The sequence below is a fragment of the Diadema antillarum genome, unplaced genomic scaffold, assembly GCF_040938485.1.
Source record: "Diadema antillarum isolate AM-2024a unplaced genomic scaffold, OU_Dant_1.0 seq00000577_RagTag, whole genome shotgun sequence".
Lineage (NCBI taxonomy): Eukaryota > Metazoa > Echinodermata > Echinoidea > Diadematoida > Diadematidae > Diadema > Diadema antillarum.
The window spans coordinates 577544-602358 of record NW_027271512.1 but is presented as its reverse complement, the minus strand read 5'-3'; the positions used below and the strand labels follow the sequence as shown (position 1 = coordinate 602358).

General features: G+C 35.3%; 1 protein-coding gene and 1 long non-coding RNA gene across 2 annotated transcripts in view; both read left to right on the top strand.

Moving 5' to 3' along the window:
- The first annotated feature begins 6720 nt into the window (after nt 1-6720).
- LOC139735415 (hyalin-like) overlaps nt 6721-24815 on the top strand; it is a 50903-nt gene continuing 32808 nt past the window's right edge. Inside the window, exon 1 of the mRNA XM_071646167.1 lies at nt 6721-7284. Coding sequence (XP_071502268.1) covers nt 7209-7284 — 76 coding nt within the window. The 5' untranslated portion in view covers nt 6721-7208. The remainder of the gene's footprint in view (nt 7285-24815) is intronic.
- LOC139735410 (uncharacterized) lies at nt 13404-16835 on the top strand. The gene is made up of 3 exons (XR_011711207.1): nt 13404-13533; nt 15847-15944; nt 16385-16835. It is a non-coding gene; the product is annotated as an uncharacterized lncRNA (long non-coding RNA).

Here is a 24815-nt window from a genome sequence, read left to right as displayed (position 1 = left end):
TGTTATTTCTTTTGCTATATTTAAAGAGAGTTTCAGATTATTTGCCTAATCTTCATACCCAATTCTGCAAGTATTCATTCACTGGAACATCTGCATCTTCAACACTTATGATACATATAGCTATTAATAAGGCTATTTCTAATCCTAAGTTGTCTATTAGATAGAGAAATTGAAATGTAGTATAATTCTGCCTTTTTGACTCTAGCTATGAATGATAGGAAGTGCAGTGACTTTAACAAATTCAGGGTTTAAGTGTTCTATGCAAATTTAAAGCAATGCACACCTTTGACACTTAAACCTATATAGGCTGAGAACATTGATGTTCTATTTATTGGTTTTTCAGTTATGACTCATAATACACTACATCTCGCTGATAATCCATCCCCTGTTCCAGTTCATTTGGTTTCGCCAAATAGTACTAGGTACTCTACAAGCTATAGCAATATGTATAGGAAATATAGGTCTAACGTTAGTTATCTAGCCATATCATAGCATATTTGAGACTTAGATCTAGTCCAAGATCTAGACTCTTGACCTTTCTTTGTTTGCTCTGTTACTGACACCAATTGTCATCCAATGATGAAATACATGTACCAACTACTACTGTCATAGGGGCCTACCAGTATAGTACCTACAATAGGAAAGCCCAGTTCACTTACCAAGGTCAGGAAAACACCACCTTTTTATTGTTTGCAGACTGATGATACACGTGTTGCCGATCTTCGAAATGTATAATTGCATGCAACAAGTAAAATGTATACAACATACAAATATATGCATGCAATTAACCACACTATGGCCTATGCACCCACTGCATGTACAATTTTGTATCACAGGTATACAGTTTCTTGTACTGTTGTACATGAGCTTGCTCCACATGCATGGTAACACAGTTGAACTGTAGGATGTTGGATACAGTTGTAATTATTTCTGCCACTTGAGGTTTTATGTTACTTATATATAGTATTGTCTGCATTATTGTTTGTATGCAAAACAACTTGAAAGGTTGAGAACACATTTGGATGAAACTTGTATGAAAAGATGATAATAACACAATTACATTTTAAAAACAGATGATAAATATAAATTTTGGTAGTGATCCGGGAATCTTTATGAAATTTTGATGATTTTTACCTTATGGCAGATGAGATCAATGGAATTGGGAGTTCAAGCTGCATGAATTTGAGGTTTGCATACATGCGCACTAAAGGTAAAGGCATGTGCTCAAGGTATAATGCACTACCACACAGCTGGAAGTTGATGGCATTTAAGAGCAAAAGGCTTTTATATGGGAAATTTGGCAGTTTTTAGCATGTGTGGATGGGTGGAAATGAGCTGCTTGGCAAAGGTCTGCACTGTCTGAGTATGTTTCTAGTGTAGATATCGATAACTCCATTCTTTGGGGGGAGGGAGTGGGATGGGGCATGTGGATATATGTACACACACAATGCTTCTGTTGTCATAACTTCATCTTAATTCAAGAAGTTCCATTTATTACTTTCTATGACACGCTCATTCATACCTCTCCAAACCGTATAGGCCCTTCACACTAAAGAATGGGTGGGGGGGTAGCAAAGGTAGGGGATATGTTTGATTACTCTTTGTAAGTGAGATATTTTGTCAGCTTTTATCTTTACTTTTTGCACACCCATAGTGGGGCCTACTTTCCCCCAGCCAAATTTGATCCATGGGTGCTGTTGGCTAAATTAAACCCACGAAGGGGCTTAATGGGCGGTGGTGGGGGGGGGGGGGGGGGGGTGAGGGGATCTGGCAACCCCTTTCCTAACCAGATATCGTGTCAGTTTTTATATTTTCATTATGTACACCCATAGTACTTTCATTGGACCAAGTTTGGTGCATGGGCTGCGTGGGGTAAATTACACCCGCCAGGGGGGGCCCAGGGGGGGGGGGGGGGACGGTCTGGCAACCCCTTTCCCGACCAGATATTTTGTCAGTTTTTATATTTTTATTATGTACACCCCTAGGCCATTCTTTTAGACCAGGTTTGGTCCATGGGCTCCATGGGGTAAATTACACCCGCCGGGGGCCATTTTGGGGGGTCCCTGGGGGACGACCCCGCCCTCAGGTATCAGGCTGACGCCCAGTTTTGTAATGAGGGGGGTGGCCCCAGTAACTTTGAGGGGTCAAACCTTTTGGGCTTGATGGGGTAAATTGACCAGCAGCCAGCTCCTGGTCTAATAGGTTCATGTGCTTGTTTTTCTCCTACGGGACTAATCTGCCGTCCTTTACCAAAAATAAATGATAGCATTACAGGATCAAGACCATGATTGGCAACGAAATCTCCAATGACAAACTTAAATCCCATAATTCTTTTAAAATCCACGATATTATTTTCTCCAAATTCGCAAGAATGACAGAAAAAGGTACCCAAAACGAGGAAAAGGTTTTAAAGTTAGGGTTTACACTCTCATTCTTGAGCAAGCAGCGCCCTCACGCGGCAGAAAACACCGAAATCTCTTAAATCCTTCTCATCGACGTTTTCTGTTAGGGGTGAGCTAAAGGACAAGGTTCATAAAACTTATGCTGTACATGCAAAAACCATGTCATTTTCACGAAACTTGACCAAATTGTAGAAAAAGGCTTACTAATTCCAGGAAAACAATGAAAAGTGGGGGTTCATACGCTCGTTTTTGTGCTAGCAGCGCCCCCATGCGACATATATCATCGTAAGTCCCCTTGTTGCAGTTACCCCGCAGTTGCCAATGGATACGATGCGTAAGTAATCAGCTGTTACGGAGTCGTACTACCCTACTGCTCCTGTTAGATTGTAATTGAGAGCGACTGTGATTTTATCGGTGGCGTTTATGGTTTTATAACCCTACCCAATAAAAAAAGACAAATTCAAACATCGTAATCAGTTCATGATGAAAGAAGAGTTATAACAATGGAGACATATATAACAAATGTTTATATATTATGTTTACATTAAATTGCAGATTGAACGTGCATTGCAGATGTTGCACGGTATCTTTATTGGTTTGTGTGGTTATGTCATCAGTGATGTCAGGGGTATATTAAATTATAATTTGCATGGCCATGAAGGTTAAAGTATTGACATTGGTCCAGCAAATGTAATTTTCTTGTTATTGCTGTTGAAATGGTGTTGCTTTGTAGTTCCATATTGTTCAGCAAGTTGGAGAATATGTCACACTCCCTGGAATTTAAGAAAAAAAAACACGGAATTTCATTATTCTTTAATTGATATAATTTTCCTTCACTTGTCTTCTATTCTGTATTGAAAGTGAAATGTGACATGTGATATGATTATAATATTCTTTCCTCAATTTTTCTTTCTTACATTCTTTCTTTCTTTTTTACACTCTAAAATAGACTTGTTAATGTATTTCAATGTATGCATGTTTCTCTCCAGAATCCTTAGTTTCCAACTATTTAGTGCACATGCTATGCATAATGGCATCTCTATGGATGGAATCCATTTTGCATTCATTACTTGTTGCTATGTCAGGCAAGCCTCGGGCAAGCTTTTGAGTCGTCAAGAGAAACTTCTGTTCAAGAGGTATGCATAAAATTAGTAAACAGGTCTATTCCTTAAACCAATACATGCCTTCATTTTATTATAGGACCATGCAAGGAGAGTCAGAGTTCAGAGTGAGAGACGGGGAGAAAGAAGGGGTATCAGAGGTTGGAGGGTTGGCGCGGAAAGAGGGAGACAGAGAGGGAGAGAGAGAGAGAGCTATTTGTATGACGAATGTGTATGTGTGTGTATGTTTCATGATTATATGCATTCAGTTTCAAAACACTGTATTTGTAACTCATGTCGGCCATAACTGGGGGGCTTAGAAAGAAGAACATAAGGTGATTCATTGCGTTATGCAAAGAGCCAGGTGCGTTGCTATGTCAGTGCATAAATCATGTTTTGTTAGGCATACATATAGCCTCCCAGTTATGAGTTCATGCAGCCGGCCCATTCTCAGTAAAAGCGTTCAAATACGGAATTTTGGTGTCGCCGACATTCCATGACAGTTTGCGGTTCCCTGAAACCTATTAGATACTATTTAAATGTTTATAATATATCACGAGGACTTTATTTGTAAAAAATAAACACGATCAAAAGCGGTTGTCTGCCTTTTTGTATAAAATTTTGCTGTTAAACTTCGTTAAGACCCCCAAAACGCAGTGTCGCCGGCTATTTCAGAATTATGTTTTATTGCTCCTCTCCGTCCATAAACACACTTTCCAAATATCCTTTTCATGGACGATGAGCATATCATATGTGCTAATCACAATACTCAAAAAGTTCCAAAATTTTTATTGACTTCTTTTTTATAGCCTTTTGAAACCTGTCGCCAAGTTCACCGCCAGATACGTTACCAGTTTCTTTAGTGTTACAGCATTGCGAAAATAACAAGACTATGCAATGACCCTGTGTATATGAAACCCTGAGGATATACTTCATACATTGCAAGTACTTAGATTTTTTTGTGCAACAGCTCTTTATTGAGAATACGGTACAATGTTTGAAATATCGGTTTTCTACACTTTTATTTGGACAGATACGTTACATACTTTTCACGCCACCCACTGCGACAGATATTGCAATGTCAGACAAATTGTATATTATACATTACTCCTCGGAATGACTCATCGATTCAACATTAAAGTTTAGTACAAGTGAGAAATATTTGGTAGATATCGCTCTCATAATAATATGATCGACCATATACGTTACCACAGATACGTTACCCCAGATACGTGACCGAATTTTGCTCATTGGTCTTGTGCTTTCTGGGGATCAAATCTGGTCAAAATTAATCCCTACACATTACATGCATCGTTTTGTTGGACCTCAGGATTATATTCTTACACCAAAAGGACAGAGAGGTGAAAAAGAGCAACACTTCCACATGATTTTTCTTTCTGCGTCAGTGTCTCACAACTTAATGCCAAGTTTTCCGACAGATACGTTACCACATAATCAAAATGCTGAAAAGAGGTCGTAAATGTTTTTACAAACAAATCGTTGTGTGCTCATAAACTCCAAAGTTCTATTCTATAAAAGCCAGCCACTTTCATATTCTATGCAACAACTTTGAAGGTTTATTTTACAAGACGAAGCTAAGATTCAGCATATCAGTTTTTTGCTTTTCAGATTTAGCAGATACGTTACGTATAATTCAGGGCACCCACGGTGACAAATAATGTTATGTAAAACAAAGTGTTCATAAAACAATTCTGCATAGAATGACGCTTCCACAGAAAATTAAAGTTATGTTCAAATGAACAATATTCAGTAGAAATTGCTCTGTAACTTCACCGACAGATTCATTTACGATACGCCAGATACGTTACCAAACTTCGAAAGAGTAAAAAGTAGTTTATGAAACGCTTCCGAGAAAAGTTTCAGTGTTCTGTTGCATATCTATTCTAGTGTTTTTCAACATATGAAGAACTACTCAAGATTCATTGATGAGTTGAACAATTATTTATTCATTTTCATTAAAAGGTATGAGCCAAATACGTTACCATAGGTCAAACAACTGTTTAGCATATCGAGTTCATAGAGACTGTACCTACTTCCTTCTAAGTGCCTGCAAAAAAATATTTTTTAAACCTTGTTTGCGTTATCCATCAAAACTTAATGAATATTCATAGTCAGATGGATAAATACATTCAGACGTAAGATGAGAATATTCTGTGAATGAAGAACTCAGCTTTCACATTTAGGGCTCTTTTCCACTACATTTCATAGTTTAAATATTACGTACAATGTTTAAAATGGTTAATTTGGGCTTACATCATTCATTTTTACATCAATTCATGAGGTAAATAATTAAACAGGTTATATTTATTAATTCATACACAACTAAAATTATTACTTATATTTTACCAGATACGTTACCAAAGGTGATTAGATGTTTTTCAATACTTATTTCCCCAGGAAAGCAATTCATATTTGTTTCCTGTGGAAATTCCAGATCGGATCGTTCCCTTTGCATGATTTGTGGGATTCGAAACTTTATTTGTAAGCGAAATTTGCTAAAAATACAAAGTGAATCTTAAGGTTATATTTCATTTCAGCAAAAAACATATTTCAACCTACCACACAGATATAATTTCTACCAATTAGCAAGGGATGACAACATCTTTACCTCTTGAAAAACCCCAATATCTTTAGGGGGGACAGATGTCTTTTCTTGAACAGAAATTGGATCAAAACAATAAATTTAAGTCAAAGTTAGGAGTCCATTACAACATGTAAATTTGCGGTAACGTATCTGATTGGTGATCAAAAATCATATATGATGCTCTATTTCAGTTCATTTTTACTCAATGAATGGCCATCATTTAGAATGTTCCACTTTTTGTTTCGTATTTGACCGGTTTTGAAGTTACCGAAAACACATCTTTGAACATATTACTTTGAGGTTGATTTTTCGGTTTTACTCACATGGAATTGAACACTTAATCTGAGAATGGCCCAGCCATGCTATTCCGATGCTCGAGCACCATTCATGTATATTTATGAACAACAGGAGTTTTGGTAAAGGTAGCGCGCATGTGCAAAGATTGCTACATCATGAATATTAATGAGCCCATTGGTTTCCTGCCTCGCTGTGTTACGGGAAAAAAATACGCGTCCCGATGGGGGAGTAGTTAGTGTCGAGACGTAAACAAACGAGCTTTGACGTGCTGCAAAGTGCTCGCTTCTCAGCGTTCTGTTAAAAAGCAGACCAACCACTGGCTACCTGCATTATTCAACGGAACCTTGTAGGGTAAGCTGTCATTGACAATGAACCCGAGGATTCTTTTGCCCTCAGACTAATTTGTTGGTTGCAAGTGATATAAACACGAATGAATTTCGGCTGACTGAATGAACGAACAACCATTCAGAATAGTTGGTGCAAGTCAATATTCACGCGCAAACGCGAACATCTTATTTCATTTCATTTCACTCTGAGAAAGGGCTGGGTAGCCCTTTTCGGCTGGGCTAGCTATAGTCTCCCATGCGTTCCAGATGGGTGTGAGGCGGACCACTTCTCCCTGCTCTTTGCGATGTAAAGCGGAATCGTAGGCTTTTGTGCCCGAGTTTTGACTTGCTCACACATTGGAGCCCAATTTACTGTACTGTCAGATTTTACCTCGTGCTAGAGGGGACGGTATATTTACACACAACAAACTAGGGAATTTATACCACGAGACTTGTAGCGCTCATATGCAGGATCACAATGCCTTTACGGACGGTTTTGATAGCGTGTTTGGTTTGCAGTATATTCATCAACTGCCCAGTCCCAGTTTTAACAGGTGAGTATCATGTAAAGCGATTTTTTTTTCTTCTGAAAAATGGAAGAGTCATTTGTAAATGGTCACTGCCTACAATATACCATCTTACACTTTTGCCAGCTGGAACGTTATCTATTGGAATAAAAATGAAGCAAAAGTGTTATCATACACTCTATACAATGTAAGCAATTTAACATAATATGAGGCATACTAAAGTGACAGTGATACACAAAGACAAAAATAAATTTGACATATTTCTAAGCATTACACAAATCGATGGAATCTTCAATGCTCCGTGAACCCTGAACAATGAATTACTAGTTGGTGATCTATTTGCCAATAGTGGGGGAATGAAGGGTACGGAGTAGTTCAATAATGTCTTGTTGGGATTCTTCATGAATGAATTTAAAGATAATAGTTAATATTTTAGGCTGAATTCTTTGGGTATTCTGAGGAGGTGAAATTGAGCTATTTAGGGGGAAGTTGGAATATTTACATGCCATGTATAGAAGTCTGACAGCTTTGTTCTGCGAGGATTGAAGACGACTCAAATTCTCATTTGTGATTCTATTGAGCAGGGATTTGCAATAACCTAAACGATATTTAGCTAAGGCCCTAACAGCAGTGAGTCATGTGTCATTTTAATATAACGCCTAACTCTACTCAAACTCCAGATATTATGGTAATTCAAAGACCTACATATTTGTGGTACATACCCATCCACATTCATAAACCGCACCAAGATTCCGTTCTAAATAGCATCCACGAGCCGTGTACTCACGTTGCTTCGTATATTTTGCTTATTTAAAAAGATATTATAAAAGTAAAACACACAAAGATTTCTCCTTTTTCCTGAGTTCGCGTACACCCTCTTTAGCCCAATATTGATACAACGAAGGAGCATATGTTTAATGCCCCAACATGATATTTAGCCAATGAATTGAAAATTTCGTGGGGGTCGTTAAATCTTCAAACATCTTAGTTCACTGAAGTGCCACTAAAATCGCTAAAGGGGGTATCTCACTGAGCGGCGAACGTTTGCGAATGTAGCGAATTTGGGAATTCGCCAGGGTTCGTAAACGGTTGCAAAAGGTTCGTTAACATTCGCAAGAAAGTTCGCAAACGGTTTTTATTGTCGCAAACAGTTTTTCTTGTCGCAAAGAAATTTTGAACATGTTCAAAATTTCTTTGCGAACCTTTGCGAATTTGTATTTTCGCTAACAGTTGCAAACATTCGCAAACGTTCGCAAAACACTCGTAAGAATTCGCAAACGGTCGTAATACGGTGTCGCTAACGTTTTTATATGATTCGCCACTGCTAGCGAACAAGTAACCACATGGTTCCTATATAAAAGCTTCTGAAACAGACAAGGTTCCTCTCTAAGAAAGTTCTTGAAGCTCTTGACATCTCCATCATGATTGTAATTGCTTCAAAAGCTTTTCATATTGACTAAAGTCTGTCCTCTGCAACAAGCACTCTCTGACTCTCTTTCTTTTCTTCTTCCTTTCTTGTTTTTCTTTATTTTATTTCTCTTATGCTGCACAACTCTCTAAAAAGAAAGAGTGAAAATGTTCACTCTTGAAGTAGTGAATTACAGAAAAGAGTGAGTTTTGAGTGAAATTGGAGTGAATTTTGAGTGAAAATATCTATTTTCACTCATTTTGGAGTGACCTCAGGGATCACTCGAAAATCTTGGAGTGATCCCTGAAGTCACTCCAAAATGAGTGAAAATGAACATTTTCATTCCAAAGTCACTCTAATTTCACTTGAAACTCACTCTTTTCTGTTATTCACTTCTTCAAGAGTGAACATTTTCACTCTTTCTTTTTTAGAGAGAATAGCTGTAGCAGCAGCCTGACAAAGCAGCTCTTCAAGGATAGCAACACCTTGAGCCTCTTCTTGGCAGAAATTTATTTCCATATCCTGGAAATCCATCTTGAACAGTTGTCACAAGACATCTGAATTCAGTGGAAGGTTTTATGTCGTTTTATGGGTCTTACTATACACAATCGCCTGGTACTTTTCTAGGTCCAAGAACATTCGCAAAATTGTCGCAAAGGATTTGCAAACAGTTGCTAATATTTGCAAAACTGTCGCTAACATTTGCAAAATTGTCGCTAACATTTGCAAAATTGTCGCTAATAAGCTCTAATATTTGCTAACATTCGCTAATAGTCGCCACCTGTGTTCGCAAACACTTTCGCAAACATTCGCTAAAGTGTTGCTAATTGTCGCTAAACATCGCTAAAAGTCGCTAACTGTCGCTAATGGCAGAAGCGAACTTTGATTTTTCGCAAACATTCGTCAGAAAAGTTGGCGAATCTCAAATTCGCTACGTTCGCAAACGTTCGCCGCTCAGTGAGATACCAGCTTAAAGGGGGTATCTCACTGAGCGGCGAACGTTTGCGAACGTAGCGAATTTGGGAATTCGCCAGGGTTCGTAAATGGTTGCAAAAGGTTCGTTAACATTCGCAAGAAAGTTCGCAAACGGTTTTTATTGTCGCAAACAGTTTTTCTTGTCGCAAAGAAATTTTGAACATGTTCAAAATTTCTTTGCGAACCTTTGCGAATTTGTATTTTCGCTAACAGTTGCAAACATTCGCAAACATTCGCAAAACACTCGTAAGAATTCGCAAACGGTCGTTATACGGTGTCGCTAACATTTTTATATGATTCGCCACTGCTAGCGAACAAGTAACCACATGGTTCTATATAAAAGCTTCTGAAACAGACAAGGTTCCACTCTAAGAAAGTTCTTGAAGCTCTTGACATCTCCATCATGATTGTAATTGCTTCAAAAGCTTTTCATATTGACTAAAGTCTGTCCTCTGCAACAAGCACTCTCTGACTCTCTTTCTTTTCTTCTTCCTTTCTTGTTTTTCTTTATTTTATTTCTCTTATGCTGCACAATTACCTCTCTAAAAAGAAAGAGTGAAAATGTTTACTCTTGAAGGAGTGAATTACAGAAAAGAGTGAGTTTTGAGTGAAATTGGAGTGAATTTTGAGTGAAAATATCTATTTTCACTCATTTTGGAGTGACCTCAGGGATCACTCGAAAATCTTGGAGTGATCCCTGAGGTCACTCAAAAATGAGTGAAAATGAACATTTTCACTCCAAAATCACTCTAATTTCACTTGAAACTCACTCTTTTCTGTTATTCACTTCTTCAAGAGTGAACATTTTCACTCTTTCTTTTTTAGAGAGAATAGCTGTAGCAGTAGCCTGACAAAGCAGCTCTTCAAGGATAGCAACACCTTGAGCCTCTTCTTGGCAGAAATTTATTTCCATATCCTGGAAATCCATCTTGAATGGTTGTCACAAGAGATCAGAATTCAGTGGAAGGTTTTATGTCGTTTTATGGGTCTTATTATACACAATCGCCTGGTTTTTTTCTAGGTCCAAGAACATTCGCAAAATTGTCGCAAAGGATTTGCAAACAGTTGCTAATATTTGCAAAACTGTCGCTAACATTTGCAAAATTGTCGCTAACATTTGCTAACATTCGCTAATAGTCGCCGAAAGTGTTCGCAAACACTTTCGCAAACATTCGCTAAAGTGTTGCTAATTGTCGCTAAACATCGCTAAAAGTCGCTAACTGTCGCTAATGGCAGAAGCGAACTTTGATTTTTCGCAAACATTCGTCAGAAAAGTTGGCGAATCTCAAATTCGCTACGTTCGCAAACGTTCGCCGCTCAGTGAGATACCAGCTTAAAATGTTAAACTGCAATCCCTCTTTATCATGTTCCTCTGCTGTAACTTGATGTTTTCATAATTCCAGAATATTATATATCATTGTCATGTAATAAAATATAAACAGAAGAGTATTTTGTCAGAAGTTGGAAATAGAAAGTGAAGCACAAGGACCAACAACAGTATGATGTAGACTTGTCCAGAAACAACAATTGTCAAATGCTTTAAAGCATATGATTGATAAGCCGTACAGTATTTTTTTTTCTTTGGGTGGTTATGGAATAATTTACATACACATTATATCAAAATGTATCATCTATTAAGAGGGGGACCATTTTAATTGACAACATCATCAACCAAACTACGCAATGAAAACTAGCGAACACATGATGTTTTATGTAGATGTATATTTTGTTTGTTTGTTTGAGTGATTGATTTAATTCTTTTTCTTTCAACATACTTTCATACATTAGTCAAGAATCTTTTCAGTTATATCACATAAAATATTAGTATACAGGTTACAATATACACGATTCGAAGAAAGAAAATGAATGCGTAAATCAATTCCATAACAAAATATATATCGTATTACCAAATTTGCAAATATTTACCTGAGAAATTATGTAGAAGAAGGACTGCTATTATTAGCAGATGCTTGAACACTTAGCAGTCCAGGACACCTACCTACATAATTTTATTCAGCAGAATGGGGAAGAGATCTGAACATATTAATGCATAATGTTTTATATTCGCGTCCATGGACATTAAAAATATGGTAAATTATTATGAAAATGATAACGGGGTGATGATGAGAAAATAAAATGTGGTAATGAAGATGAGAATGATGATCGTGATGATGAAGGTTAATATGGGAATAAATGAAATGGTAGGCACTGAAACATTGTGTATATCTGCTGTAGCTTCAAATCTAATTCACAGAAAAAATATAATCAAAGAAAACATAATCCATATTCAGATTCTATATTCACCGATTGAAGTCTGACAGTAGCGTGGTTTTCAATCTATCCTTAAAAGAATACTGTCCACTTTTTACATGATTTTACATAATCTGGAAGTGTGTTCCAAAGGTTTGGTCCATTATGTCTTATGGATTTTTGTGCGATTAATAACTTGTGATTTACTAAATAAAAGTTTTGCAAATTACGAGTGGGTATATAAGAATGAGCAGTATTATTCAGTTTTAAGAACTCGTGAAAAAAGATTGGGAGTAACTTGTTCAAATATTTAGATATAAAGATATAATACTGAAATATATCTAAATTCATGCCAAATATATTCAATGTCACCACCTGTCTTTAATTTTATTAAAGCGCGGATTTGTGTGGGCTAAATATTCTGAACAAGAACGTGTGAATTACTTTCTTTTGCAGTAAATGAATAACTTTCAGTCTAGTCTGTTAGTATTAGCATTTGTAGCTCACACTAGATTACAATACAGAGTATGCCGTAGGATAGAGGAATTGTAAAGCGTAAAAAGGGTATGTTCAGAAAGAAAACTTTTAGTCTTACGAAGAATAACTATATTTCCGGAAATACAGGCTGTACCATAACGTATGTGATCATTCCAAGGTAGGTTTTCATCAATGAGAATACCTAAAAATTTAATAGAACTTTAAAGTTAAAGAGGTATATAATCGATCATTATAATTATTATACCCAAAATCACTTGTGTGAATTTTTATATGCTTGAAATGAATGTATATTTTGTTTATCAATATCAAGTGGTAATTCATCATTTTTAAACCAGTTTAAAACTTTTGGTAACTCTTCATTAAAAATGTGGACACTAACGTATCAATATTATCATGCGAATAAAAAAGAATATTGGTATCGTCTGCATAAAGTGTATACATGATAACATAGACTACGAATTAGCAATGTCATTCATATGTAACAAAATGAGAAGGGGTCATAATATTGAGCCCTGGGGCACGCCACATTTGATCTCTAAGAAATTGGATAGCATGTTATTATGTGTGGCATATCGCTTTCTTCATGATAAACTATCCTTAAACCACGAGGGCAACTCCGCGGACATTATAAAATTGTTACTTTTTAAGTAAGATATCATATTGCAACGAATCAATTGCTTTTAGATAAATCCATAAGGATGTAATTTTGTCATATATCGTCGGCGTTTTCACGAACTGACGCTATTTCGATTTTGGTCAAAATTTTCAAAATCGAGATATTGGTACCAAATGAAAGTGCTTTCAAAACTCTACCAAATCCCAAAATTTTAGATCACAAAATTAATTATTCTTAATTTTATCAAAGAAAGAAAAAAACGACGGTACTCGAAATATCGAGAAATTGAGAAAAAGGGGTTTCACGAACCGACGCAGTAAAGATACGCCGGTTCGTGAAACCCGAATTGCTAGGGTGAAGAGCAATGCGGGTTTTACGAACCGTCGCAGTTGCATTATTTTGAGCTTTGTTCAACTTACTGGCCTAGAATTAGGTTTTGGCCCTAATCCAGATCTCAGAGTGAGAACCAAACCATCTGAAAGATGAATGACGACCTAAGCCAGCCCACTGTCCACGAGTGAAGTGAATGGTAAGCTATAATCCTATTAAAATCATGCTCAAAATAACAGTTTCAGTTGGACTACCATAACCATTAATTGCGGTAGAGTGTAGTCCCATGTATTCAATCGCGTGATGCTTATGAAGCCTAGTCTGTAAACGCCATCCAATTTCAAATTAGATCCCAAATCATATTATTTACCGATAGTTTCTTTTCAACTTATGTCGTTACTTCTGAGACTACTGAGTACTGTAGTCGTAACGTCTGTGTGCAAGACATGCAAGATGTCAAAGTCTCGAAGACACTCATGGCTATGCCTTGACTTGAGTTGAAAATGAAATCATGAGATTGACAAAGTATCGGTAGGCCTACTAAACGAAAAAAAGTAAAAAGTCTAAAAGTAAAACTCAAAGGAAGAGTAAAGAATAAAGTTAGACATGTTAGACTTTAACTTTCAAGTTTAACTATTAAGTCTAAGTTAAGACTTTACTTGTAATGCCAGTTACTAAAACTAAGATCAGCTGAAGTCTAAGACCAAGTCAAATTAACACAGAGTCTATAGTCTAGCTCTAGATCTACATCTAGACTAGTGGTAATAGTAGGTAGAGTCCACCCATTTTTTCCCCCAATTTTTACTTGTCCATTCCTGAAAAAGTTACTGGTCAGTGTCCAACAGTGATTTTTCCTGGTCAGGGACCGTCGAACCAGTGCCAGTGTGCAGCGTTGGTGTAGATGTCATCTATGACAGTATGTGGTCTAGTGATACTACCTAAACACTACGAGTAGTACTCTACAGGTTAGGTGGCTTTCCTGTACAGTGCAGTGTTATAGTATACTTGTGAATTCAGCCCTAGTACCGTACTGTGTGTAGATATGTGACATTATGTCTAACGTTAGTTCGAGTGGAGTACCTTTGAAGCACAGCGGTGGGGCTTTTTTTCCCTAAAACTTGTGAATGCGGCCCAACCAAATGGCGTTTACATATTCATGCGTGATTGATAGTGATACAGTAGCGCTGTCGATTTCCACAGCATCCATACATAATCTTTTGTCCTTTCTTCTTTCCTTTTTTCCCTTTGTTCTTTCACCCTTTTTATTCTTGGAATCGAAGGACTTCTAAGAAATGTCCCTCGACTGATTTAACCAGGACTCTTGAGTCCTGGTAAACCTAACCTAACCGAGTAACCGTTAACATTTGTTAGGCCTAACATAACAGTAACACTGACTTAGCCCTGTATTGACTTTGTCTTTGGCCGACTTACTGAGATGGCGAGTCTAACTCTTTAACGTTAGTCTAAACGTAGTCGTTAGATCTGTCAGTGTCAGTGTCACCGGTTATTGTATATGGTGCCATCTCTAACGTACGTTAACAAGTTGATGTTAGTTATCTATGTCAACTTACTGAGTCAGTAATAGTGGTACTGTCATCCTGTTGGATATCGCCGCAATATCATCCGTGACGTGTTAATTTCGTGTCACAAAGACAAAAGTTGCCAAGATCTAATAGTATTAGATGTCTAGATCTAGATGTAGTCTAGATCTGTAATATAAATTTTGTGAACCACTGGTAACTTAAAAGTGAAAGGTCTAGACTTCACTTAGTCTATAATTAGACCAGACATTCATGAGGCAAAGGCCTATTTAGTAGATCTATTCTTATTCTATTTTAACGTCAATTCCTACTAACTCGCCACGTGTTATTCCTAAGGCCAAGGACTTCCGGGTTAGTGATTTTTTTTCTCATAAATACCAAACAGCAGACGTGTTTCATTGGCATTCTTGTGCAGACTTCATGAAAATATGTGCAGTATCAAAGAAATATGATGCACATGACAATGCCAGTGTTTTATAGGTGAATGGTTAATACCTTTAAAAGCTGAATGATAATGTAGAGTCTAGGTCTAATTAAGATGTTACAGTCTCTGATAAGAAACAGGTTTGATTGTCATAGTCTGTTTCCCAAATGCAGGTACATGTAGTAATATTCAGCTATTTCAATGCAATGCCTTGTTTACAAATACATGTAGATTTATATTCATGTGAATGATAATTCAATTTCTACATAAGACATACCAAGTGCTAAACATAATATCTTGCATCAGTAAAATGTGTAAATGAAGAGACAATTTGAATATGCATCAAATACGAACAGCAGCATTTTTTGACATTCTTTGATCCTGCATAGGCCTACCATTTTGTTTTATGTTTAATATAGATAGAGCAAAATAATTTCAACTTCAGTTTTGTTGGCTGATTTTTTTTTCTTCTCAAAATTAAAGTTGTATCTTGTGCCATGATGTTTGATTTTAATCAAAAGTTCTTAATTTCTTTCTTTTCTTTCAGATGACTGGTGCCATGTAGTAGCGAAGAACTGGACTGTCTCAGAAAAGAAAAGGAAAAGTACAGGGTCGTGTACATCACCAACGGATGTGAATACAATGGTAATGTAGAGTCTAGGTCTAATTAAGATGTTAAAGTCTCTGATAATAAACAAGTTTGATTGTCGTAGACTCTCTCCCAAATGCAATTAGTAATATTCAGCTTTTTCAAAGCAATGCCTTGTTTACAAGGACATGCAGATTTATTCATGTGAATAATAATTTAAATTCTACATGAGACTTACTAAGTGCTAGACATAAGATCTTGCATCATTAAAATATGTAAAAGGCGAGACAATTTGAATATGCACCAAAAACAGCAGTATTTTTTTGACATTCTTTGATCCTGTATACCGTTTTGTTTTATGTTTAATATAAATAGAGCAAAATAATTTCAACTACAGTTTAGTTGGCTGATTTCTTTTTCTCAAAATGAAAGTTGTATCTTGTATCATGATGTTTGATTTTAATTGAAAGTTCTTAATTTCTGTCTTTTCTTTCAGATGACTGATGCCATGCAGTAGCGAAGAGCTGGACTGTTTCAGAGAAGAAGAAAAAAGTACAGCATCGTGCTGATCATCAAGGAATGTGAATACAATGGCTTAGGAAAGAAGACAATCTACAGATAGGATAGAAGGGAGAAATTGGGATGAAGGGCGACAACATAAGGACGGTATATCTACAGTGAAATGTGATTGTAAAGTGGAAACATGAAAGGAGATCCTAAGATTGAAGGTGAAAACAAGGCATTCCATTCTGTGATGTCGTAATTACAATTTTGCTACACTTTAATAACACTACAGAGAGACATTTATATCAAGGAAAGCTTCATGTGGATATGGAATGTTAGATTTTTTTAAGTGTTCATTGGTATGTATTTCATGATAATAAATCTTGAAGGTTTTGTGTGGTAATCATAACCTTGTGATAAATCTTGATAGATTTCTAAGTGCACATTGGCAATATTTAGATGATGCTGTAATCAGATTAAGTTCTATTCTCCTTTATTCTTTTATTTATTATTTTGTTGTCTTCAACCCACTTTGAATGTGTCACGTATGATTCTTATAAACATGGGAACATGCACTCCATGTAAATGATAGGACTTATAACAAATTGACATAATTATTCAACCATCACTAGACAGTTCTGTTATAAGATGTTCTTTATCTAACTAAAATTGTAAATTATGATACGTGTATGTTCCCATGCAAACTCACAACAAAATACAGAAATTTGATTTCTTTTAATAATAATTCATTATGTCTCTAAATTTACAATTAAAGAAAGTGATTGCAATAAGGATGTCAAACATCGTATATTAAAATAATAGATTATTCATTTGTCTCCATCTGTAGTAACGCACGCAACTGCAGTGTGCAGTTTGTAGGCTGCTGTGAAAAAAAAAAAAAAATCACAGGCAGCCCAAGCAGGATTCGAACCACGACCTCTGGATTACTAGACCAGCGTCATAACCACTAGACCACCGGAGTGCCCTGGCGCTACCTTTACACATGAATAATTAAGTATAGAAGGGCTTGGGGGCGCTTCGAAGTTTACTGCTCTTATTAAATATGTACATGTCATTTGCAACTCAACTAAAGATGATTAAACACACTGAAATTCTTACTTTAAATGATATTCATAATCTGTTTTTTTTTTTCTTTAATAGCTTGGGATGTACACTTTATACACTGTATCGGTCTACATTTCGCCTACAATATGGAATTCTTTACTTCGAGACGTTTGTTTTTAACAAACAAAAAATTAAGAGTCCTTTAAAGGTGCTGTAAAACAGTGGTGTTTGTTTGTTTGTTTGTTTTTTTTTTGGGGGGGGGAGGGGAGTCAAATTAGCCTTGGCCCCTCTCCGCCGTCTTTTTTTTTTTCCTTTAGCTGCATATTTTTTAGTCATCACATGAAAATTCGTCTGCATCCACCCCGTAGTTTTGCTGATGACCTTTCTTTTTAATTATTTTAGCCACACACAATTTTGGCTGAATTTCCCCAACCCTCTTGTGAATTTGCTAGTACATGTACTAAAACACATTCTCAGAATGTGTTTATAGTACTGGTGGATTAAGGATTCACAGGGAGGGGGGGGGGGGGTCGGCCAAAATTTCTCTTTTCTCATATGTAACAAGCCTTCGGGGCGAAAGGCTGATATTATGGGCTTTCTACACACATTTTTAGATGCTAATTATTGGTTAACATGAGCATGATCATTTATGTTGTGATTAATTTGTTTCCTTATATATGTATGACTTCTATTAGAGACTTAATTGGCTTGGCACTCCTTACATCGACCTATTTTAGACACCCATTTCCCTCTCTCTCGTGCTTTTTCTCTACTGTCCTGTGAATAGTGTAACTACATGTACATGCAGTACCTCTTCTCTTTTGTATGATATACATCAAGTTTTTATCTGAGCATATGGGTGTTGCAGCACTCTCAAGCTTCATGCACATGCAGCAACATCTTTGTGTGGTCATATACATACATGTAGTTATGCTTGATATATTAATTTGAGAATGTTATTCTTTCTCTTGTATATGTTCCGTCCGCACTCTATAGATGTAAATGTACGATGTAAGATTTGGTGTGCATGTTCGAACTGTGTTCCTCTTTTTGTGAACACACAAGAACTGATATAATAATGAACTTGAATTACACATATTCTTGAATCTTGATTCCATCTCCATTTGCCATTAGATATGTATTGATTTATGGAGCTCTTCCACAATTGTTATCCTTCCCATTGTCATTACTCATCTCTGAATAATTCAAATTTGATATTCTATTGAGGACCTATGTTTCTTCGATTACATAATGTATCTCTTCAATATATTGCTGCAAAAGGCATAATAAAACATGACCATTATTATATATTTAAAATGAAGCTTGAAATTCTGATAGTGTCGATATTCATGTATTTTTAGGAGTTTATCAGTTTCGAAGAGTGCATGCAGGATGAGTTTATGTTTTTATATGATCAGGTGCAGCTATCATAGAATCTGTTGAGCAGGAAAGAGAAAGATGGAAAATGAGGAATTATGAGTGAATTTGCATGCGAGCCAAATGACAATAATGACACTGATAAAAATTGTGACAAAGTAAACGTCACAAATATGTGGAATAATAAGAAATAAAGAAATTAATATATTATTTCAGAGAAAGAAATAACAGAGTGCATGCATGAGTATGAAAGATGAGTAAATACAAGTAATTATTATTGACTGGCACGTCTTTTTCCCAAGATTTAGCGGTATCCTTCATCTTAGAACAAACATTCATAATTATTATGAAAGAAGTGAACTGAATTTGAATTAAAAATAATGTGAAAAAATGAAAAAGTAAGTTAATTAAATATAAAAAAAAACAGTAAAAAGTAAAAAATATGAAACACAGTATACCGAATACATGTATTACCAAATGATAGATGTCCAAATGCAAAAGTGTTGAATAATAATATATCCACAAAAAAGGGGGGCAAAGAAATCTTTGGAACGATCAACCACAGCTATAATAACAATACATGCGTGTACTAAATGAAGATGAAAACAATGACAACATTCTTTTTAGAACAATTAAGAGAAACTGGCTTGTATTATCATCTTAATTATCACTAAATGTATTGTAATCATCACAACAATCATTACATGACAATTAATTTCAATTAATAAGGTTATTGTTGATAAGCAGGTATAGCCCTAATAGTATTTGTATGTAAACACATACGAAAATGAAATAGCGACGGTTCGTAAATACACGCGTATTGCACGTTACCTATTGTACAGGCCCTACAGCGCGGGTCTCACGAACCGGCGTAATACAACTTACGTCGGTTCGTGAGACCCGCGCTTAAGTACAAAACCTATGGTGCGCGCAAGAAACGATGGATTTACGAACCGACGCAGTGAGTTTGAAGACAGAAATATCGTAAATTTTTTGAATTCACACTAAAATTACACTATGGATAGGAAGAACAACTTCCACTCTCATCACCCTGTCAAAATTTTCACACACAAGACAGGAAAAGTCATTGAAAACGTTGTCTAAAACTTGTGAGATCTTTAAACGCGATTTTCTCAGAACTGCATTTTCGCTCAAAAACGAAATAGCGTCGGTTCGTGAAAACGCCGACGATATATATATATATATATATAACTGGACAAAAGCTAAATCTGTGGAATAATTCTTTCTAAAACCATATTGATTGAAATTCAAAATTTTGTGATTATGCAAAAAATCATTAAACCTAATATCATATATAATTGTTTTTCCAAGAATTTAGGATATATAGGAATAGAAATAGGTCTATAATTAATAATTTGATAAGGATCGTCTTTCTTAAAAACCTGGGTGTACCTTTGTAATTTTTAATGAATTGGGACATTTTCCAGAAAATATGGAGAGATTGAATACGTGACTAAGTGGATGGGCAATTTCATGCATAATATATTTATCTGACGTGCTTATTCTATCACAGCCATTTGTCCTATTAAAATTCATTCTTTTTAATTGATAATTTCCTAAGGATTTGTAGGGTTTAAAAATGATGATTAAGAGATAAATTCTGGAAGAAAAAAATCTTCATTTACAAAATCAAATTTATTTGCCAGACTAGGACCAATATTAACCAAAAATTTGACAAGCATGCTTTTTAAGTAGGTTCCTTCATATTTCTTTAGCATTCTTTTAAGTAGGTTCCCTCATATTTCTTTAGCATTCATTCTCAGATTCCAACTTTCATAGATCGACCATTATGTTTTATATGTTAGCAATATTCCATGTACGTCTTCTAGCTGGATATCTTGTATTATTTAATTTTGTTATATTTGATGTATTTTTTTCATTGAGAAATATGAAGATGAATTTGAAATTGAAAAAAAATTAAATGTATTGGCTACATCTCTATGATCAATAATAATATCATCTAAATTGGTAAATGTTGCTCTTTGTTTCCAATCGAATCATTTATCATTCGCCATGTTGATTCCATATTTGATTTAACTGATTTAACCTATCAGAGTAATTCGTTTTCTGTGAAGTAGTTGATTTATTTCAGTATATGTTATATTTTCTCAAAATAGAACCAGTAGGATCATCTATTTAATCTTATAAAGCCAATTCATTGTAAATATAAAGCGTGAAATTGATTTTATCCATGGCATCTTGCCATGTTTATTGGTTTTTAAAATTTTACCAATGGATAATTCTTATCGTAATAATATTGTATTTTTGATTAAAACTATCACATGAAATATTTACATCAAACTCACTGTAATCATCAAACCTTCAACAGTTGTTCAGATGCCAAATCTTGTGTGAAGGATTCAATATCTTGAGGTGTCTCCTTTCTATATATTACAGGGTTAGATGGGTTTTCTATATTAAAAGTTGTCATTAAAACATATGTAGTAAATATGGGAAGATGGTATTATATTATCTATCAAAGTGGATGAAATCTTGTTGGCGTGGATAACAACCATTTGAATTCGTCAAAATAAATGAAGAAACTTTTTAAAATTTCATACTATAACAAATTATAACAAATTAACATTGAATCACTCATTAGATGTAATTGCTTATTTTCACGCGAAAAAAACACAGCAACACGTTTTTCAAATTCTTCAAGAAATAACTCACTGTGACTATTATGGGATGTATAAATCAAACCTACAGTCGTTTTTTTTTAATGATCTACTTCACAAATAATACTTCACATTCTTGAAATGAAATATCGGCTCTAGATTTATTTTGCTCTAGGTTTTTATGAATGTAAAGTGCTGCACCTCCACCTCTCCTTCCTTCACGGTCTGCTCTAACCTTCATGATATTTTTTTTTTTAATTTGATAAATTTGCTGAATTACAGTGTAGTCAAGTTTCTGTGATACCAATAATTGGGAAAGGAACATTATCTACGGTATAAAAAAAAAGCTTTCAAAAGATTCAAAATTCTTATCTACACTCCAGGAGTTTACGTGTAACGAACTAAAATTCTTCGAGTTTCTAAAACTCTCAACAAATTCCATAATTGTATAATAATTATTGTCAGAAGTTGAAGTGTTTAACTCAAAACAGGATTGCTGCATTAAATCCATCGACACAGTGCGTAACTGTATTTCAAAATCATTGCAGTCTTTATTGAATTTGATGTTAGGTCAAGAAGATAATGACGATGAAAATGGGAATGAGAAGAGAAAAAATGAGATGATGACAATAAGGAAAAAGAGGGAAGTTACAACAAATTCGTCACTATGCACATCCATGAGCATCTGAAATTCTCAACCACTTAATGACAAAATAAGGAACCAGTTATCTGTTGCATATTTGTGGTAAGATCCCCTATCAAATGTAACCAATCCTTTACCATGGGAATTTGTAATCAATGCAACAAATTTCAGTGTACGTATCTTGATGATTCGTGCGTCCTGTTCTTCACGCATGACCAGTGTATAAATCCTACCAAAAAAATGAAAATAAAAAGACGCGAGGTTGCGAAACGCTATCTTTCAGTGTAGTGCTGTTCATTTGTAGGATCATCTCAACTTTCCAAACATTTCGTTGCTGTAATTGTATATATATATATATATATATATATATATATATAATATGATGTTTATACATATAATGATATATGTCATGGCAATATTAGGTCTACAACGGAAAGCCTGCAGTGTGATTGGGGAACATGCATGCTCATATTAAGAAATTCGATAATGATGGCAATGCTAATTAATTGAAGAAATTGTAAGAGAAATGATCACACTATTCTTAATCATGACGAAACAAAGTCATGCCATTATAAGCACTTTCATGGATTCTAGGACAATGAGAATGGTGATTGAAGTAATGATAATGACAAAAAAAAAATGAATATCGTATCTGTGGATGTTTACTCAATGCTTCACGATTCTTGAGAGACGGTGCATACTTTGTATTATCACTTTTTATGAGCACTGGCTGTCATACCAAGTATCTTATTCTATCATATGACATGATAGTCAGATTTGAAAATAGCCTTGTAGCCATGCGCCACGCACAAGACTAAGCTGTCCCCTGTGCATGTCTTAGGCATCGCAGTAAATCATGTTTCAGACAGATTTCAATACTTAAATCGCGTAGGTAGAACTCATGTAGTTAGTGCTCCTTAAAGTAATTTCAAGCTTTACGTTCATTCGTTGATAACGCCATTATTACCGAAGAAAAGCTGTGATAAGTTAACAAGTCAGTTCAATTTATTTTACTTTTCATTCATTTTTTCCAACAAATCTTAACACAAAGTAATTACGAATGATCTTGGGTATACATTTAATTTTGATTGTGAAAAAAATGCGAACCACTACAAAAAAAAAAAACAAGGAAAACTCAGTTGCCAATGCTTAACCCCTACTAATTCAAGTAATTCATAATATCACTCATTATATTGGAAAGGAATGTCTGCATTATCTAGAGTAATCACCCAAACATTCCAGAACGGTGACTAAAACACGCTATGATGATATGCTTTGGAAAATACGCCATCGTAACTCGAGTGCTCAAAGTCTATTTCCTGGGCAAAGTTTGGAAAAGGTGAAGCACAGGCTACTATTGGCGAACAATATTCCCTGTCGCGGTGAGCAGAAAAGTGCCCCGGTGACTGCATGCATGCATGCATGCTTGGCACGGAGAATATCGGCGTTCGTCATCACTTCGTCCGTCGTGTCAGTGCTGTGTTGATTCCACGCAGAAAGCAAATAGTAAAGGTGAATGAATGGGTTCATCTACTACTGAACGGATAATAGAATATAAACAAAGTCTAAACCATGCATGCCATTATTATTGCTATATGAATGTATAGACATGTAAGCATACATCTTTTTAAGCGTATAAACGTGTGGATATATAATGTAAAAAATGGTATGTAACATGAAAGAACGAGGCATTAACTGATTAAAGGAAATATCCTTTCCTTATGTGATGGTGTATATGTTCTTCATGATTATTTGAAAGTTTGTAATTGTATTATTTTCACTTTAAAGCCCTCTAAGGATATATGCAGTTTGTAATTTCAAATTAGATGGCTTGCACGTCTTCTTTGACACTACTAAATTAGTTGTTTGCTTGCAGTTTCTTTTGAAATAAAAATAAGCACATTCATTAAAAGAAAACACTAAGATATTGACTACACGTCGGCATTGCATATCAATACAAGGCTAAGGAGAATTATGGGTGGATATGGCAATGATTAATACAGACTACATAACTCATTTTGTGTCAGGTCTATGATTTATCCAAAGAAATAATTATCCTGAGACTCTCAAAGCAAAATCTATGGCAAACAGCAAAGATGTCAAATGCATACAAATTTCTGTGAAGTATCAAAGCTAAACGAACTGTTTTGATATTAATTGTAAAATTGAATGGGGATATATATATATATATATATGTTTATATTATTTTGCTTTCAAAAGTTCATGTAATACTTTTCTTTTCCTTTCATTTTTTCTTAAAGCCAGAACCCGCCATTCGTCTGTCTTCTGGCAACCTTTTCATGGATAGAAATAATATGCATATATAATTTGACTCTGAATAATGTTCTTCGCTGAAATACAAGAAAATTATTTGCAGATAAGGTATAATAACAATGAATTGTAATATCAACAAAGAAATCATCATGATATTATGGGTCTGAGTTATTATTATAAGCAAATACCAGAAACAACAAATCAGCTGTTGTTCATAGAAAGTATAGATGATACATATTTTGATTATTTTGTATGATAACACACTAGAATGCTAGAATGCTAGATGCATTTATTATTTTTCGCAACCAAAATATACTTGCAAGTAAATTTTCATTTCATGCATGATCCATCCTAATAATGTTTTATGACTAGTAAGGTACAATCTGGTAATATAAAGTCAGCAAATATATTCTTAGCCTAATAAA